Below are 18,776 nucleotides of genomic sequence, written 5' to 3'. Positions count from 1 at the left end.
AGAGGGCTCCCGGCCTGTGACTGGGCGACATGGGGTGGGCAGGGCCGAGGGAAGCTGGTAGTTGTATAGAGGCATGGCTGAGGCCAGGCTGAACTGGGGGCAGGTGGATGTGTTTCTGTTCTGGGTGCCCCGTTCCTGGCACTGCTTCAAAGTGCATTGTGTTTGGCCAGGCCCCAGAACTAGAGGCAGCCTGGGGTCCTAGGGCAAATCATTTCTTGTGCCAGCCTCACCTTTCTCATCTGTAAAAAGAAGAAAATCATATCCCCAAATGCAGTTCGGGTTATTTTAATAGGAACGTCTCCAGGGGCCTGCAATGCCCTTCCTCCTTCAGAGTGCAGCCAGATAAAAGAAGACATGTTCTGAGGCTCCCCTCTGACAGATCTGATAACGCTCTCTTGTCTCGGCTGCATGCTCTTGGCCCAGAAGCATGGAGGAATTTGATGGCTAAAGAAGCCCACTGCCCGGGCTCCTGCAGTCCTCACCTGACAGAAGCACCTTTCACTGCGCACATCCCCCGAGCTTTCTCTGTGTTCCCAAACTGAACTGAAATGCCTCATAGGACTGGACAGCCATGCTTGGCAGAGCTGGGGATCTGATGGAGCCGACGCAGAAACCCCTTTCCCTGTGCCTGGGGCCTTGAGGGTGGCCTCCCGCCCTGGAGGTCCATTATGGAAGCAGAAATGGCAGGACTTGGCCCTGCGATCTGTAATGTCCTTGTGCCTTGTGTCTTACAGAAATTTAAAGAATATGTGAACGGCAGTAACCTCATCACTAAGCTACAGGCCAAGCATGACTTACTCAAGCAGACTCTGGGCGAAGGTGAGTCAGGTGGCAGAGGCTGGCAAGGGGGGCTGTCTTCCCGCTGGGTTGTGTTGTGGCCCCTTGAGCTGTTTCACATGGAGATCCTGGGCACTTGGTGGAATGAGGTCTGGTCCTAGAGCCACCTATCGGGATGAGCAATCTGGGAAAATAGCTCTGGTACAGATGCTGAGGGGGTCCAGTCTGGCTGCAGAAACTATGGGGCAAGCACAAGTCTTAGTTTGGGTTGTGGAGGAGGGTCCCAGATAAAGTGATGAGGGTCCCCAATAGGTAGGGGGTGGGATTCAGGGAACAGGCATCTGCACTGTTGCTTTTTAGCAGATTCTGTTTGCCAGGAATACTACTGGAGTGCCTGGCCAGGATTCTAGGTTCAAGAAGAAAAATGCATACGTGTAAAGCAGAGTTTGGTCCTTGGGAGACCTGGGACTAGACTTAAAGCTCCCCAAAGGCTTCCAACGATGGGTGGGATAAAATCCCAACTGCTCCCATGGCACACGAGGCCCAAGGTCACTTGACCTCCGCCTGCCTCGCTGACCTCATCTACCCATCCTCCACTTCCCTACTGTTCTCCAGTGGCACTGAGCTCCTTTCTGCACATCAAAGCTCATCTAAGAAACGAAATTGAGTTGTTTGTAGTGAGGTGGATGGACCTAGAGTCTGTCATACAGAGTGAAGTAAGTCAGAAAGAGAAAAACAAATACCGTATGCTAACACATATATATGGAATCTAAAAAAAAAAAAAAAATGGTCATGAAGAACCTAGGGACAAGACGGGAATAAAGACGCAGACCTACTAGAGAATGGACTTGAGAACACGGGGAGGGGGAAGGGTAAGCTGGGACAAAGTGAGAGAGTGGCATGAACATATATACACTACCAAATGTAAAATAGATAGCTAGTGGGAAGCAGCAGCATAGCACAGGGAGATCAGCTTGGTGCTTTGAGACCACCTAGAGCAGTGGGACAGGGAGGGTGGGAGGGAGGGAGACGCAAGAGGGAGGAGATATGGGGATATTTGTATATGTATAGCTGATTCACTTCGTTATAAAGCAGAAACTAACACACCATTGTAAAGCAATTATACTCCAATAAAGGTGTTAAAAAAAAAAAAGCTCATCCAACTTATTCCTGCCTCAGGGCCTTTGCATCTGCTGTTCCCACTGCCTGGAATGCCCTTACCCCATGTCTCTGTGTGGATGGCTCCCTATCCTTCAGCTGTCAGCACAGATGTCACTTCCCCCTGAGACCCTTCTGACACCCAACCTCAAGGAATCACCACCTCTGTCCCAACACTCTTTCTGTTTGATTTTCCTCATCTCACTCATCACCATGTGAAATCCTCCTATATACTATTTGTTCACCTGCTTATTGTCGTTGGTCACACCCCCACCCCCAAGAGCATCATATCTTCAACCAGAGTAGGGACTTCCTTGCTTATTTTGTCTACCACTTTATCTAGTGTCTAGAACAGTGCCTGGCTCATATCAGGCACTCAGTAGCCACTGAATGAATGTTGAATGGAAAGGTCACCAGAACACGAACTAGAAACCATCCAAGGTCAAGGGTGTGTCAACTGAAAACAAAAATGCACACCCTAAGAGCTGAGAGTTGTATTTTATTCAGTGGACAAAATTGAGGACTTAAGCCCAGGGCACAGCATCTCAGATAACTCTGAGATACTGTTCCAAAGAGGCAAGGTGGGGAGCCAGGATATATAGGAGTTTTTGCAACAAAGACCAGGTAGTCAGAACATCTAAAGATTGCTGTTAATAAAAGAAAACCAGACATCTCACATTAAGGAATTTGGCACTTTTCTATATATGGGAAGATGCAAGAGTCTGGGCTCAGTGCAATCATTCCTTTGATATGCACCTCAGCTCTCTGGAGCCAGTATCCTGTCTTTTCTCATGCTGAGTTTCCTCAGGGTGCACCGTTTGTTGAGGGGGGTGGGCAGGTGGCGGGTGGCTGCAGTATCTGATGATTCACTGGTAGGCATTATGTTTTATTTATTTATTTAGGCTACTTCGGGTCTTAGTTGCGGCACGCGGGATCTTTGTTGCGGCATGTGGGATCTTTCATTGCAGCACGTGGGCTCTTTGTTGCGGCACGCGGGCTTCTCTCTAGTTGTGGCACGTGGGCTCTAGAGCGCACACAGGCTCAGTAGCTGCGGCACTCTGGCTTAGTTGCCCTGTGGCATGTGGGATCTTATTTCCCCAACCGGGGGCTGAATCTGTCCCCTGCATTGGAAAGTAGATTCTCAACCACTGGCCCACCAGGGAAGTCCCTGGGCATTATGTTTCCATCCCAAGTTCCCTCAGGGCTCTCCGTTGGGAGTGGCTGTAGTGGCTGATGCCTGCAACATCCCTTGTTTACTGATATGGCAGCCGGCATTTTTAGTTCACAGATGGTTTACAGCAAGTCCTGGCGGCCCTGGAGCCGGGTATGAGGCTCAGCTTTGAGGGGAGGAGCTGACCTGGGGCTTCTGAAGCTACTGGGCAACCTCAGAGATAGTCTTGTGTTCTGTTTAGAGAGGGCTGTTGGCTGAAGGATGTGCTCCACTGAAAGGAAAGAAAACATGGGGTCTGGGAAACAGGGGGCAGTACAAGAGAGATGAAGGGAATTTCTAAGATGATGACGCCAGTAGATCCCGAGATGACAGCTTGAAGCAGCCTAGAGAGCTCCCAGGAGTGTTCTGGGGAAGGAGTGTGACAGGACGAGAGTTGTGCTGGACTGTGGGGCTGGTGGTCACTGCCGGTGGGAGTTCGCTGTCCGCAACACGTCCTTGCCTTCCCTGCTCGCTCTCTTCTCCCGGTGGGTGCACATTCTAGTGGCTGTGTCCCAGCCACACAAGTCCCTAATTCCTGTCCACTCAGCAGCTATCAAGGGGGCTGCCAGGCTCTGCAGGTGCTTGGCATTTGTGAGCCCCATGCTTTAGAAGAACTGGTGAAAAATGAAACCATTTCCCAACCCCAAGGCACTTAACATTCTCACTGGGAGACAACACATGAATTCATGAAAAATTAAATAACGATAACACTATCACACAGAAATACTGACTGAATTGCCAGGCGAACAGTACAGACTCTGAGGGTTGTGAGTCCAGAGAGGGAGGTTTCGCTGTGGGCCCAGGAGAGCTGGAAAGGCTTCATAAAAAATTAAATAACGATAACACTATCACACAGAAATACTGACTGAATTGCCAGGCGAACAGTACAGACTCTGAGGGTTGTGAGTCCAGAGAGGGAGATTTCGCTGTGGGCCCAGGAGAGCTGGAAAGGCTTCAAGGAAGATGAATAACTAGGGCTTGAAGGAATAGCCAGGACTTTAAAACTAATACCAATGGAATTTTTTCAGTCAACTTTGTTGACATATAATGGATATACCATAAAATGCACCCATTTTATGTGTAGAAATCAGTTTTGACAAACACATACATCCACCTGTCACCACCACCCGGAAGTTTGCTTGTGCCTCTTTGCATTCAGCTGCCCCCATCCTCCACCTCAAGGCACCACTGATCTGATTTCTATTGCCATAGACTAGTTTTTTGTGTTCTAGCTGGTGAGAGCTTGGGAGCTCTTGGAGGTGATGGGAATGTTCTATATCCTGCTTTGGGTGGTAGTTAGACATGGGTGTTTACATTTGTCAAAACTCATTGATGGAGAGGAAGAGTGGGGGAGAAGGAGTTGCAATGAGCTTTTTCTTCATTTCCCCTGTCCCACCCCTCTACATTCTGCCCATCCTGACATTTCAGTATTGGACCAGGCGAATGGGGCCATGGAGGACTGTGGGTAACACGGAGGAACAAGAACAGCAAGAATAGAGGGAAAGGGGAGAGACAGAAAGTCCTCGAGAGGAGCTTGGGTGTGTGTGTGACGGGGGCAGCTTCCACAGCTCACAGAATCAGTTTTTATGATCATGGGACTGGGGGCTGCTGCTCATGAGTTGTAGCAAAATGTGGGTCCATGTGAGTTGCTGGCTACTTGTACTTTTGAAATCAGATACCCTGGATTTAGAAAACAAGATGTTCTTTTATAAAATAAGATCCCAGATGAGGAAGTGCTTCTCTCCAGCTCCTCCGTGAGTGCTCTCACATGCAACCTTTTATTCCTGCCCTTGCCTGAATGGCCTTAATGAAATAATAATAATAATTAGTTTTGGTTGGCGTAACTCGTGATCCATTTGGTCTTCCAAGTTTATTTAGCCTTCAGCTGCGCCTTGCTTTGAGATGTGATTTATGAGTCCTTCATCTGACTTTTGAGCTGAAGAGCAGCAAAAAACTGAAAATGCAACTTCAGAAGTATAATGGAGGCTAAGAAAGAGCCATCTAGAAGAATTTCCACAGTCCTGTTTTCTCATAAGCCAGCAGTGAGGAAAGCCCACTGTGCTGCTTTTGATAAATGGGATGGGTCTTGTTAGACTGGTCAATTCTGGAGAAGTTTTTTTTCCTCTTTTTTACATCTTTATTGGAGTATAATTGCTTGTGTTAGTTTCTACTGTATAACAAAGTGAATCAGCTGTATGCATACGTATATCCCCATATCCCCTCCCTCTTGTATCTCCCTCCCACCCTCCTTATCTCACCCCTCTAGGTGGTCACAGAGCGCTGAGCTGATCTCCCTGTGCCAGTGCTTCCCACTAGCTATCTGTTTTACATTTGGTAGTGTATATATATCCATGCCACCCTCTCACTTCTTCCCAGCTCACCCTTCCCCCTCCCCGTATCCTTAAGTCCATTCTCTACGTCTTTGTCTTTATTGCTGTTCTGCCCCTAGGTTCATCAGAACCATCTTTTTTTTAGATTCCGTATATGTGTGTCAGCATATGGTATTTGTTTCTCTCCTTCTGACTTACTTCACTCTGTATGACAGACTCTAGGTCCATCCACCTCACTACAAATAACTCAATTTCGTTTCTTTTTATGGCTGAGTAATATTCCATTGTATATATGTGCCACATCTTCTTTATCCATTCATCTCTCGATGGACACGTAGGTTGCTTCCATGTCTTGGCTACTGTAAATAGAGCTGCAATGAACATTGTGGTACATGACTCTTTTTGAATTATGGTTTTCTCAGGGTATATGCCCAGTAGTGGGATTGCTGGGTCATATGGTAGTTCTATTTGTAGTTTTTTAAGGAACCTCCGTAGTGTTCTCCATAGTTATTTAAATTTTAATAAACTTTTTGTTTTAGAATAGTTTTATATTTATAGAAAAGTTGCAAAGATAAGGTAGTACAGTTCCCATATACTCCACATCCAATTTCCCCTATTATTAACATCTTCATTTTACACGAATATGGTATATTTGTCACAATTAATGAATATTGATACATTATTATTAACTGAAGTTAGTAAATTACTGAATTACTGAAGCTGAAACCAAATCTTCAGTCATTTTTGTGTCTCCCCTGCACAATAAAGGTATATGTGGATTCTAAGGGCATTAGGGGAAAGGGGAGAATTTGCGCTGACTTAGTTTGATAAAGAACTTGCCCGTTGGGCAAAGTTGGGGCATGAAAAAATTGAGCGGGCCAAAGAATGCTCAGAATCTTCTAATTCACTCTTCTGAGCATCTTCAGATGATTCCCCTCCAGCTGGACATGTTAACTCTTCCATTTAGTAGAAAGCTCTTCTAAGAGTGGGGCTAGGGTAGGGTGACACCTGCCTCAATGGCCTTTTTAGGTCATCTGAGAGCTATTATATATTGGGGGGATAAGCTGGTTATTTTGAAAACAGGTGAGAAATATGGGGCCAAGTGGAATATTTTTACTAAAAAGATACAAAGCTTTTTTTTTTAATGAAATGAAATATCATGTCTAGTGCCTCAGTTTCTCTCCAGTACTCTTTTGACAGCACGCCTCAAAGAAACCACAAGTTGGAGGAAACTAGGTCTTTTGGGTCACCCTCACTTAGAAGCGAATTTTTGAACATGGCACACAAGTCAAAATGCTTCTAGGTGCCCTGCAAATTGTCATTCCTTGTTACAAATGTTGCTGCCACATCTTGGGAACAAGAGCACACACCCTTATGTGCCCTTGGCTGTTGCTATGTCGTTTTATTGGCCAGAGGATTCTTAGTTTATCATCTCTGAGTCTTAGATTTCTGAGCTCTTTATTGCCCTGGTTAGTCAGTAAGCTCCAGGCTTTACACTTAAGATATGGGTGGGTTTTCAATTTACTCTATAGCCACTCTGGGGTGAATGGTGCATTGTCTATAAAAGGGATGAGATATAACCTTTTCAGGCCAAGGTTTAATAGCCCATTACAGAGCAAAATGTCCACCGGGACCAGACAGTCTGACCTTCTAGAAAATGACTGAGCCACCAAGTATAAAATATATTTTTAAAACCTGAAGAGATCTCAGGTGGTAAAGGGCAGAACATTTTTAATTTCTGTTATTTGTTAGAAGTTGAAACACCATATTCCAAAAGATGTTTCTGGTAAAGAGGTTCTTGAGGTCTGGAATGTGAGTCAAAGCTGAAGGAGAATAAATTCGATTCGTTGCCAGAGGAAGGTCTGTCTTGAGTGTGTTCTGACACATTCTACTCCAGGACTCAGATCCTTTGATTCCTACCTACCCCTTTCTTCCCCCCCCCGGCCATCCATTCATCTGTCCATCCATCCATGGGGACACAGTATATACAAGACGAACAAGGTTCCTGCCCTCGTGGGGAAGAGAGACCTCAAACAGGAAACAAACCATTAAGTAAAGAATTATAACTGTGAGTGTCCTCGAATAGAAAATTGGGGCTGAGATAGAGAATAGTTGTGTACGGGGTTGGGGAGCATTGGGGCACCTGCTTTAGGTTGGGTGATCAGAGAGGCCTCCGAGGGGAGGTGATGTTTAAGCTGAGACTGAAGGATGGGAAGGCGTCAGCCGTGTGAAAAACTGAGGAGAGAGTGTTGGGGCAGAGGGAACAGCCTGTGTGAAGGCAGGAAGGGATGTGGTGAGGTAGGAATGAAAGAAGGGCACTGTGCCTGGACCACAGTGAGTATGTAGGGGAGTGGGCAATTCTGGAACTAAGAGGAGGTAGAGCTGGAACCTCTTCCTAGGTCCCCTTTGTCAGTCAGAGTTGCACAGCTGACTACAGCTCTAAGGGAAATGATGTGCTTTATAGTCAACCCAGGCCACTGGCTGACGCTTTCATGAGTGGGCTGCCGTCAGCTTCAACTCAGGGTCTTAGATCTACGTGAAAATTTAACTCAAGTTGATGTCTGGTAGGAATTTGCCCCAGACCCCAGGCACATAATCAAATTAAGCAGAGCAAATTTTCCTGTTTTACCCAACTTTTCTCCTTTCCTCCTTTGGCTTCTGTTCAGCCGGTTGCAGTCACTCTTGTAACTGCTTGTGGCTTTGGTCAGGAATTAAGGAATTGTGTGCTGATTCGCTCCAAGTTTTATTCTCAGACTTCTCTAACTCTCTTCCTCCCCTCATTTTTCTCCCCATTCAGCATTGCTTTCTGAAACAATAGAGAAATATAAATGCTCAGTTCTTTTTTTTTGAATAAAGTCCCTTCATGTGAATGCTAGATGGGATTCTAGGGTCTGGAGCTGTTCTGTCCAATATGGTGGCCACAAGCCACATGAGGCTATCGAACACTTGAATCGTGGCTAGTCTGAATTGAGATGTGTAAAACGAGCACCAGATATCAAAGAGTTAGTAATATATATATCTTATTAATTTTTATATTGATACATATTGAAATAGTATTTTTGATATATTAGATTAAATACAATGTATCATTAACATTAATCTTTCATGTTTCTCTTTACTTTTTATATGTGGCTACTAGAAATTGTGGCTTGCATTATATTTCCATGGGACAGCACCGGCTTAGAGGTTCTCTACTGCACCATAAAAATAATGAAGTACTGAATCATGCTGTGGATGAACCTCAAAAGCATTATGCTCAGTGAAAGAAGCCAAATGCGAAAGACCACATATCGTATGATTCTATTTTTATGAAATATCCAGAATAAGCGAATCTGCAGAGACAGAGAGTGGATGAGTGGTTGCCATAGGCTGGAGATGGGAAGAGGGAGTGACTATAAATCGGCACAAGGGATCTTTTCAGTGTGATGGAAATGTTCTAAAATTGAGTTGTGATGGTTGCACAGCTTTGAATATTTACTAAAAATCACTGAATTATACATTTTAAATGTGTGAATTTTATGATATGTAAATTATACCTCAATAATTAAAAAAGAGGGCAGTGGATATGAGACTGGAATTCCAGGGAAATGTAAGATCTGGAGATAAAGTTAGGAAGTCTCAGCAAGCATTTGAGATCACCTAGAGAGGGTGGAGGAGACCCAGTTTGCATCCTGGGGGCATTCCAATATTTAGAGGTTAGAGTTTGGACAGATGAGGAGACAACAAGAGAAACTGAGGAACAGCCTGTAGGGCAGGAAGGACACCTGGAAAGTGTACAGAGTCATGAAAATCAAGAGGAAAAAGCTTTATAAGAAGAAGGGAGTGATTAACTGAGGTAGGCAGTGCTGAGCAGTCAGGTAAGAGCAGAGGAGACATTAGGTTCAGCCACACAGAGCAGTCTCCGTGGAGTGGTGAGGACAAAAGCCAGCTGCGGTAAGGCAAGAGGAGGAAGCGACAGGGACCCCAAACAGAGCTCCTTCAGGAAGTTTTGCTGGAAAGGAGAGCTGAGAAATGGAGATTGAGTTAGAGGAGAAATGGGATCAAGGGGAGGCTTAAAAGGCAGGTTGGATGTATCCAGTGTACGTGTTGATACGCTGATGGAAATGATCCAGAAGAGAGGAGACTGGCGATGCTAGAGAGAGGGGAGACACTTGCAGAAGCAAAGCCCCTGAAAAGGGCCGAGGGCATGGGACCTGCGGCATGGGGTCTGGGTTTTAGCAGAAGCAGGATGCTTCCTCCAGAGCACCGGGAAAGGAGGTAGCGGGGGAGTGGGCAAGCGCAGGTAGGTGGGTAGGTCTCATGGTGGTACCCAGAGACCCTGTCTTATTGATTTTGTTTTCCAGTGAAGGAAGCGAGAAGGTCTTCAGCTGAGGATGAAGGCAGGAGGGCTGGGGGTGGGCACTTGGCGGGGTTGAGTGACAACAGAAGGTGTCTTATGGCTGATACCCTTCAGTGCCGGGCATGACAGGTGCTCAGTAAACCTTTGTGGACATAAAGCAGTGCGTGGGCTCTCCAGCTGGGGTATGCATAGAAGAGAGTACTGGGAGTGCTGTCAAAATGCAGATTCCTGGGTCCTTATCCAGGAAAGAGCCAAAAAAACCCTGCATTTTTGACAAGAGTTCCAGAAGATTCTGATGCCACTGGTCAGCAGGTTGTAGTTTGAGAATCACTGAAAATCAAATGCGTAGGAACAATAACAAATGAAAAATATGTGAACATGGCCCTACAAATAGGAGGCACTGAGGATTTAATAAGACTCAGTTCTTCGCAACAGAACACACCTTAGGCATAATGAGATTTCCCATTTCACAAATAATTAAGGTGTTAGTTGTTTCTTGTTTTTAGAAACAGATGAATGTTCTCCGCTCAAAAATAAACCAACAAAAACGAAAACAAAACCAACAATTAAATCAATGTACACTTTTCTTTCCAGGGGAGAGAGCAGAATGCGGTACAACCAGGTAAGAGCGGTGCATCTTGTTTCCTTCACCTGCTGCCTGAGTGGGCAGTGGGAGGAGGTGGGGGGAGCAGGACAGACGGGGAGGTGGGGAGACAGTGCTGGAGCTCAGGGCAGCGGAGGAGTCTTAGAGGGGACAGCTCCTCGCCAGTGTCCCCACGGGGGTGTGGTTGTGCTGAGAGGGAAGGCAAAGGTCTTTTGGCTGCTCTGCTGGTTCCAGCATTAGACTGGTGATGGGGAGGGAGCCTTTCAGAGCTGCTGTGGGAAGTGGGTGTCGTCCCTTGTTGCTATCCATCTGGTGGGAGGACGGGAAGGTAATGTATATTGCAGAGTGGCTGAGGGCAACCAGGAGAAGCCAGAGGCTGTGGGGTAGCTGCCCACCTGTCTCCCCATCCGTTCTATGGCTGCTGAGCAAACCGCCGAGGCGTGGGGCCCAGCCCGGGGTCCCAGTTTGCCAAGGCTCCGGGTTTGGCTGGAAACGCACACCACCGGGCATACGCATGCGCATCTCCACACGAGCGGGCGCAGACGCCCGCTGCTGCCTGCCCTGGCTTCGGACCTCGCAGCACTGGGATGGCCTGATGGCAGAGCCCCTGGTGGGGGAAGTAATAGTGGGCAGCTTCTGCTTTCTCTCCAGCTCGCTCAACATTATCCTCTGGGCTTTTCCCTGAGCAGACCAGAACCAGTGAACACTTTCACTCAGCAGCTGATAGCTGAGAGGCTGGCTTCAGGACTGGACCTTTCCTCTACCTGTGGAGAGTTTAGGTCCATAAGCAGCCCTATCGCTGCCCGGGTTCCTTAGAGCCCATCCATTTCCGTGTTCCCAGCAATGCCCGTCCCACTGCCCAAGTTGAATTGAGCTGGTGGCCCAGAGGCCTGCGCTTTTCCATCACATGGCCGTTGAGAGCTACTTCTGCCTCATTCTGGGCCCAGTGACCCAAAGACATCCTTTTCCCACAAGTTCTTCCCAGTGGCCCAGAATCCTGGAAAGCTGTCCTACTTGGCAAGAGGGAGGATGAACCCTTAACTCCCGCCTCATCTGGAAGGGAGTTGGCTGGGAAAAGGCTTGGAAAGCTCTGAGGTTTTCAGTTTGCTGGCCCAGGGTGGGGGAAGACTGAGGGCTCTCCAGAAGCTTAGCCTGTGCAGCTGTTCCTCTAGGCCCCAGCAGTCCCCGGACATTGGGAAGATTCATGATACCAGGCGAGGCCCTCCCAGCACATGGGTCAGCAGATGTGCAGGGTTACTTTCTAAGAACCTTTTAGAAACAAACTCCTATTTATTTATTTACTTACTTACTTATTGCAAGAGTGTTGTCATAGTCCCAAAACAACAGAAGCCACATTTTACACCAAAGTTTGCAAATAATGAAACAGATGGGGGGATGAATTGAGCCATCCCTCACTTCCTCCTAATTCCTAAAACTCATGTGGGAGAAGATGATTCCAGCAGATTGTAGGAGAGATCTGTAATCAAACCCTTAGCGAGGTCCCAGGGTCTTCCTTAGAGAAATGTTGAGAGGTATTTTGTTTTTTTGTTTTTTTTTAAATAAAGCCCTCTGAGATGCTGTCTTCCACACCCTCTTTGACCTAGGGCCTGGGAAATCCAAGCTAGGATTACAGACCTCCCACTTAGATACACGACACTAAGCTGCAAATCCAGCCATCTGCACTTTGGCCCTTGGCCAAGGTCAAAGGCAACTCTTAGTAAAGTAAAAGCTTCCTCTTACTTCCAAAAATCATTTTTAACTTATTGTGGAGTGCACTGCTAACTTGGAAGTGTTTTTAAAATTTATCTTAAATGCCCTGGGTGAGCTATTTCTATACTGTGGCCCTCTTTATCTGCCATAGTTTCCTGTCCAAGGTCAGTGTTGTTTTGGGTGATTATTTGAGCAGGTCCCCTCAGCCAAGTTGTTGCTGGCCTTGTATAGACAGACCAAGTTTTGCATATGGGCTGCAACACATTGTATATTTTTTTCTCATACTTTAGAACGTTATCTTAGAATAGCCCCAATTCATAATAACCCTGTAATTAGGCTGACCAGATGCAATAATGCGCTTGAAAGACATATGGTAAATGGCAAAGCCAGATGCAAATGTGGGGTTTGATATGGTTTTTCAAACCATTGAGTGGCTTCCCTAACCTAGGCTGACTCGCTCCAAGTCTGGATTAGCAGTGAAATCACTCAGGATTTCTTGTCCAAACAGATGCAACCCCATGCATACCCATGCACAGCTTCCAAGAGCCTGACCACCATTGAACTACAATATTGCTGCCATTTTGGATGTTGACACCCACATCTGTTGGGTTGTCTAGGGAAATAACCATCCTTCTGGTCACAGAATAATTTTGAGGCCAATTCCTATGTTACTAACGCGTGTTAATTTTTATCTTGGTTGAAAGGCAGAAAGGGGACATTGGTCTCTGGTTTCTCTTTCTTCCTCTCCGTGGCTTTCTCTGTTCCTGTTTTCCCTGCCTCTCTCTCTCTCTCTCTCTCTCTCTCTCTCTCTCTTTCCTTTTGCTCTGCAACTGAGCAGCAGAAGAGATGGAAGGCTTAGGCTGCCCCACTTTCCTTGGCTGAGCTGCCCCCCTGCTCCCCACTTTGTGCCCCACCCAGCACTTCAGTAAGTCGGTATCAATTTGGTGTCATGCAAAGTTGGGATAGCTACGTTTCCTTGTCAGAGATTCCGCTCACTGCACAGAGCACCACACAAAAGAAAGAAATCCTGATGCGGTTGTAACAGTCCTTTGCTTTCTGGATTGGGCAGAAATTATGTAACTTCAAGGAAAAAAGAATCCTTAGGACTTATTTTAGGAAATAAATTTTAAAGGCACCCTAGATATTTTTGGTATTGGGTGTCCAACACCTGCATTAAGAGTCTGTACTCTTGCTGACCATGAGAGTTTAATAGATGATTTAATGCTATTGCTGAATGTTCTGTGATAAAATCGATTTCCCAATTTCCATAATCACACCGGAACCTGAAGTAGGAAGAGCTGAATTCTGTTCCTATGACCTTGGGCAAGTTTCTTAATCTCTCCTGGGCTCGTTTACCTTATGTTTAAAGTAGGTTTAATAGTTCTTGCCTATCTCACAGGGTTGTCGTGAGGGTATCATGCAGTGTGAGATAAGGAAATGATGTGAGAACGTCCAAAAACAGAAACCCAAATCACCATGGAAACAAGGTGGTGCAGCTGCTACCCTCCAGTTATGATACGTAAAACCTATGGCCCTGTCACATTTTTGGCACTCTCTTTTGGCATTTGGAAATTCAAAAGCAGATCTGTTGTAAGAAATATCACTCTCACATAACCCACATCCTCAAAAAATAAGTAACTTATGAAAAAGAAATGACATGGACTTAGCTAACCAAATTGACGTAGATCCGAGATGAGCTCAAAATAATCTTGCCTGTTGTTTCTTTGCAAAATTTTGGTCTGTGCTGTTATTTTAGTTCCAGTGTTTGGGTGGCATGAGATTTGGATTCCACTGTGTCTTTGCCCATGCATGTCCTGGAGCTAGCAGCATTTGCTCAGTATTCAGACACCTAGAAGTTGATCCGAGTTCCCTAGATGGCGGGCCTGCTGAGGGAGACAGGCACCACAAGGCCAGTGAGCAAGGCAGCATGAGTCTTATCTCCTTGACTGGCTCCACGGCACATACGATTTCTTGCCCATTCACAGAAATCAGTCAAGGCTTGTGGGCCCAGGTCTGTGTTCATCACGCATGGACATTATCTGTGTCAGGCTTGGTCCCCACTTGGTACCTCTCAAATTATGAACGAAGCCAGTTGAAAACGAACTGTGTCTCTTGGTTAGGGACTCTCCTCCTAACCTCAGAAAGCCCTTTGCCCTAGAACGCTGGCAGCATTGAGTCAGGCCAACTTGGGTGGTGAAAGATGAGCAAATAAGCCAACACAGGTATATGCATGTGAGCAACTCTGGAAACTGGTCCAGTGTTTGTGGCTGTTTCGCTGTCGCTGGTGAACTGTGGTATGATCGCCCCTCCCTGTGGCCGAGATGGAGCGCAGGGAATGGAGATCCTAAAGTCAAGCAAGACACTTTCAACCTGACCCCACGGGTCCTCCGCTGGCAAGGGTTAATGGGATGGATGAGTCTTTGGCTGGAAATGAGAAAGTTCCCTAAGGCTCCATGACAGACCCTTTGGTAAAAATCTTGGGATTGGAGCCAAAGAGGCCTGGGTTTGCGGCCTAGCTCTGCCACCTCCCCCCTCTAGGCCTCAGTTTAGGCTTCTGTAAAATGGGACCATACGTGCAGGGTTGAGCTGACATTAAGTGTGATAATGGATTTGAAAACATTGTAACTGAAAGTGTACTTGACTAAAGGACAGGAGATAATCATCATCCTGGGTCCCCTGGGGACCCCAAAGAAGCTGCAGCCTCCCTCCTGGCATCAATTTCTTCATCTCTAAAATAAGAATAATAATTGCCTGGCTCTTAGATCAATGGATTAAAGATTAGTCAAGTGCGTTTGAAATGCAAGGAGGCATTAGGAAGATCAGTGCCCTGGTATGGTGGGAGTTGAGACTTGGTGATGCATTTAAGCCAACATGATGAAAATTAACCCTTCCGATCATCTTTGAAAGTCTCTTGCTTTCTTGGGCTACAGATTACATCTCTCCCCTGATTCCCCCTCCATCTGGTCAGCTTTGCGGGATGACAGCCCTGATTGGAGTTTCAGTGGTTTCCTGGACACGTGCTGTGCCCTCCTGTGATTTAGAATACATTTGTGTTACTCCTGCCTGACACCGTGGGTAAATTAAGACCTGCTTAAACATCCAGAGGCCTTCAGATGGAGCATTGGACACCAATGCGCTGGGGGTTCAGGCCTTCCATTTGCATTTTGTGTTCTCCTCCAGTCGTGGGTCGTAAGAGCGTCTTTCCCAGTTGTATGTTTACCTTGTTTGCTTTCTTGATTTCTTTTGTTCCGTTTTCCCCTAGGCCCCCCTGTCTTCCCCCTAAACCACAGAAAATGAGGAGACCTAGGCCTCTCTCAGTGTGTAGCCATAAACTATTTAACGGCTGTATGGAAGCGTTCATTAAGGTACTTGCTGGGGAGCCACGGAGTCCGCGAATGCACCCAATGTAATGGCAGCCTTTCTCCACCTCCTCCCCCGGCCAACAGCCCTGCCCCAACCTACCGACCTACCAACGACTGACGGACTGGAACTTTCAATCCGGGCCCTCGGCCAGGCCTTGTGGCAAGCTGGTCCTTCCGGCAGCCTGCTCTTAGCTTCAGTGAGGGCTTCTAATCAGAGCTGCTCTTGCCTCTGACCAGTCGCTCCTAAGTGCTTTCCCTTGATTCTCAACCCTGGGGGAGGGTTGCAATCACGCTGGGACCCAGTAAAATCCAGGTGGCGCTGAATCCGTGCCAGACAGTGGTCCCTGTCAGCCCCACTTCACTGCTTCAGGAACTGCAGTCCTGACCAGCCTGAGGGACACTTAGAGAAACCCCCTCGCCTTGAGTCACACTCACATCTCCCAAGAGGGGACAGGTTGGAAACAATACAAAGAAAAGCCCTGTGAGTAACTGTGTTTTTATACAAGTGATTTTTTAAAGTTGAGAATATACCAGCAAAGGAACACAACACATACAATTTGTACGAGAGACAACCCTTCCACCTAATTTTGTTTCTTGTTAGGCAGTTTGGGAGAAGAGAAAAGAGCTGAGGTAGTCCCTTTAGAATTCCAGGTTAATCCTTTACACCTTAAACTAAAAAAAAAGCTTTTCACCTCAGTGAGTTTCTCTTCTTACTTCTTGGCTGCAAAGGGTGCAGGATCAAGCCATCCCAGATAGAACAGCTCAAGGCAAGTTAAGATGGTGGTGGAGTTGAAAAGGGCAGCACGTGGGGGACATACTTGAGGAAGGGGAGATGCATTCTGAACATTACTTAGGGGAACAGCAGAAGGTCCCTGACAGTTATTGGAAGCGTGCCCCATCTAACGAAGACCGTTTGCAGAAAATAAGAGTCAGGAGAAAAGTAAAGGTTCTCGGGCCCTGCCGACACTTTTGGAGTGCTGAGGCTGCCCCTGCTCTGGCTCTCTATCCTCTGTCCTCATATAGGGCATGCACAGGACTTGCTGGGCAGGGAGGGTTGGCCTCAGGCGTGGGAGGGGGTAGGCAGGACCAGCCTGGGTCCCTCTGTCTGTAAGCTGAGTTCTGGGGGACAGTGGGGGAAGGGAAAGGGGAAAAGGAGGGCACACGTTGGCACTGCCCGGGGGTGGGAAACAGCAGCAGCTGCTCTAGGATGCCTCAGAGGAGGGAAGTGTGGAGGACCCCAAAATGAGGGGTGCTACTGCGTGCATCAGGGAAGGGGTGCTGTTTGGGGGTGACTCCGAGTGAGCAGTTTGCCATCCAGAAGGTCATGGGAAGAGGGGCTGTCTCAAGAGCCCTTTCTTCATCCTCCCTCCTCGCTCCAACAAGACTTTCTTCTCGAAAAAGCCATACTCCAGAGCTGAGAGGGGACTGAGGCCCATTTGCTACTCTCTCTGCCCTCAAGGAGCTTATCATGTTGCTCAGGGGGTTTTTGACAGAAGGCTGAACGCGGAAGATGATTAAGGATGAGCACTTGGTGACTGATTCCCCACGGAAATAATTTCTGTGAGAGCTCAGAGCAGGAAGAACTGTGAGCAGTGGGGTCCGGGCGGCTTTGAAGGATGGGGCGGAACACAGCAGAGGGGAGGACGGAGGAGCCCCTGAGAGGAGGAACAGAATGAGCAAAGGCTCAGAGACACAGACACCTTTCAGAATATGCTCAGCTCTTTGGAAACAGGTGCTCTGTCAGGACGCTTGGAAGGAGCTCTTACCTAATGGCATTTGCAAGTTAGGTGTTCTGTTCAGTGAAACAGTCTCTGAATGGAGAGCTCCTACAAAAAATGCATGACGATCGAGTGCCATGCACCAACCGCGGGATTGTCTGCCCCTTGGAGGTAGTCACCAGGAAGCCACATCCTTATTCTAAATATATAGCCATTGCTGCAGCTGGTCAGTCTTCCGAGAGCCTGCAGCAGGACCTTCGTCAGCGGTGCCAAAACTTTGTCTGAGAACAGACACCCCAGTCTTTGGAATGAAAAGCGCCAATCAGAGCCCGGCTTTGTAGCCCCTGGAGCCACAATATGGCAAGAGGCATAGGCCGTAGTGGACGCTAGGGGACTGGCTCTGAAAAGAGCCCCCAGAGAGGGTCACCCCAGAGCACTAGGCAGCAGCATGTTGCTGAAATAAGAGCACAGCCTCCTCAGGGGACCGTTTGACTGAAAAAAGTATGTTTGTTGAGCGAATGCATTTTTTTATAGTCACGTGTGCTTGTACCGCACATCATCTGTGCAATTCCGCCAGCTCTTCTGCGTGCCCACTCTAAGCTCCCTGTGGGGACAGACTGCAGCGGCGGGACCCCAACCTCAAGGATTGTTAACTCTCAGAAAATGAAAAGGCAGTGTGATGCATCCAGTCCTTCAACCTTTGGGAATGGAATTTAATTTCCTCTTATGATTCTCATGCTATCTGGAAGAAGATTCAGTGTGAACTAAGAATCCCCAGCTCTGAAATTCTAAAGCTCTGAAAGGCTTTTCAATAAAATAACATCACAGGAACTCCATGATTATGAGGGTTTAGAGGGACAAGGAAGCATCCCCAAGAATGCCGGATAAACGTAGTTGGAGTTACTTGTATAAATCTCTAGGACCTTACCTGAATGGATTCTTTTCAAAATGCTTGATTTTTCCCCCCTTCTCTCGGATAGAAGGAAACCCAATTTATTATGATAAATTTTGAGGCCCAGGAGGTCTACCTTCGGGCTGGGGCAAGGGGAGTCCTTACCTTGTTTCAATAAAATGAGAATGATAATTACCCACCTCCTGAGTGTGTGAGGAGGATCAGATGAGTAACACCTGCCGGGTTCTAGAGCTCTGCCTGGCGCAGGGTAAACACCATGGAAATGTTAACTGTTAGTGCTGCCTGGGCTTTCCGGAGAGTGCCCACGGGGCCCTGTCTGATCACCTGGCACTGCTGTCCTAGGTTCAGGGAGGCATAGTCGACATAGGAAAATTCTAGTTGCTGAGGTGCCAGGGGCTGGACAGGTGACGCCAGCAAGCAGGCGCACATGCTCCCGTTTCTCAGTCGGGATGAGACACAGCACGCACCCCAGAGCCTGACCCACTGCATGTGTGGGAAGAAAGAAGAGGCCGTGCTCGCCTGCAAATGGGCGACTTCAGTGAAAGCAGAGCCTCCGGTTCTGCCCGCAAGATCACGAAGGCTCTCTGACTCCACTGCCCTCCCTCCTCCACGCTTTGTCAGCTTTTGCGTTCCCTGAGGCTTTTTCAGTGCCAGG

General features: G+C 47.4%; 1 protein-coding gene across 11 annotated transcripts in view; it reads left to right on the top strand.

Annotated features, from left to right (window-relative positions):
- Positions 1-18,776, top strand: part of SRGAP3 (SLIT-ROBO Rho GTPase activating protein 3) — a 368,175-nt gene that overhangs the window by 298,741 nt on the left and 50,658 nt on the right. For 7 of the 11 annotated variants that reach the window (XM_067755322.1, XM_067755323.1, XM_067755321.1 and 4 more), the window contains 3 exons: positions 735-819; positions 10,409-10,436; positions 12,967-13,053. In XM_067755322.1, the coding sequence (XP_067611423.1) occupies positions 735-819; positions 10,409-10,436; positions 12,967-13,053 (200 nt within the window). Of the gene's footprint in view, positions 1-734; positions 820-10,408; positions 10,437-12,966; positions 13,054-15,390; positions 15,494-18,776 lie in introns of all 11 variants that reach the window. The other 4 variants (XR_010947158.1, XM_067755320.1, XM_067755319.1 and 1 more) reach the window with 2 other exon arrangements.

This window comes from Pseudorca crassidens, chromosome 10, assembly GCF_039906515.1.
Source record: "Pseudorca crassidens isolate mPseCra1 chromosome 10, mPseCra1.hap1, whole genome shotgun sequence".
Taxonomy (NCBI): domain Eukaryota; kingdom Metazoa; phylum Chordata; class Mammalia; order Artiodactyla; family Delphinidae; genus Pseudorca; species Pseudorca crassidens.
Note: the sequence above shows the minus strand (reverse complement) of the source record. Positions and strands in the feature narration are given on the sequence as shown.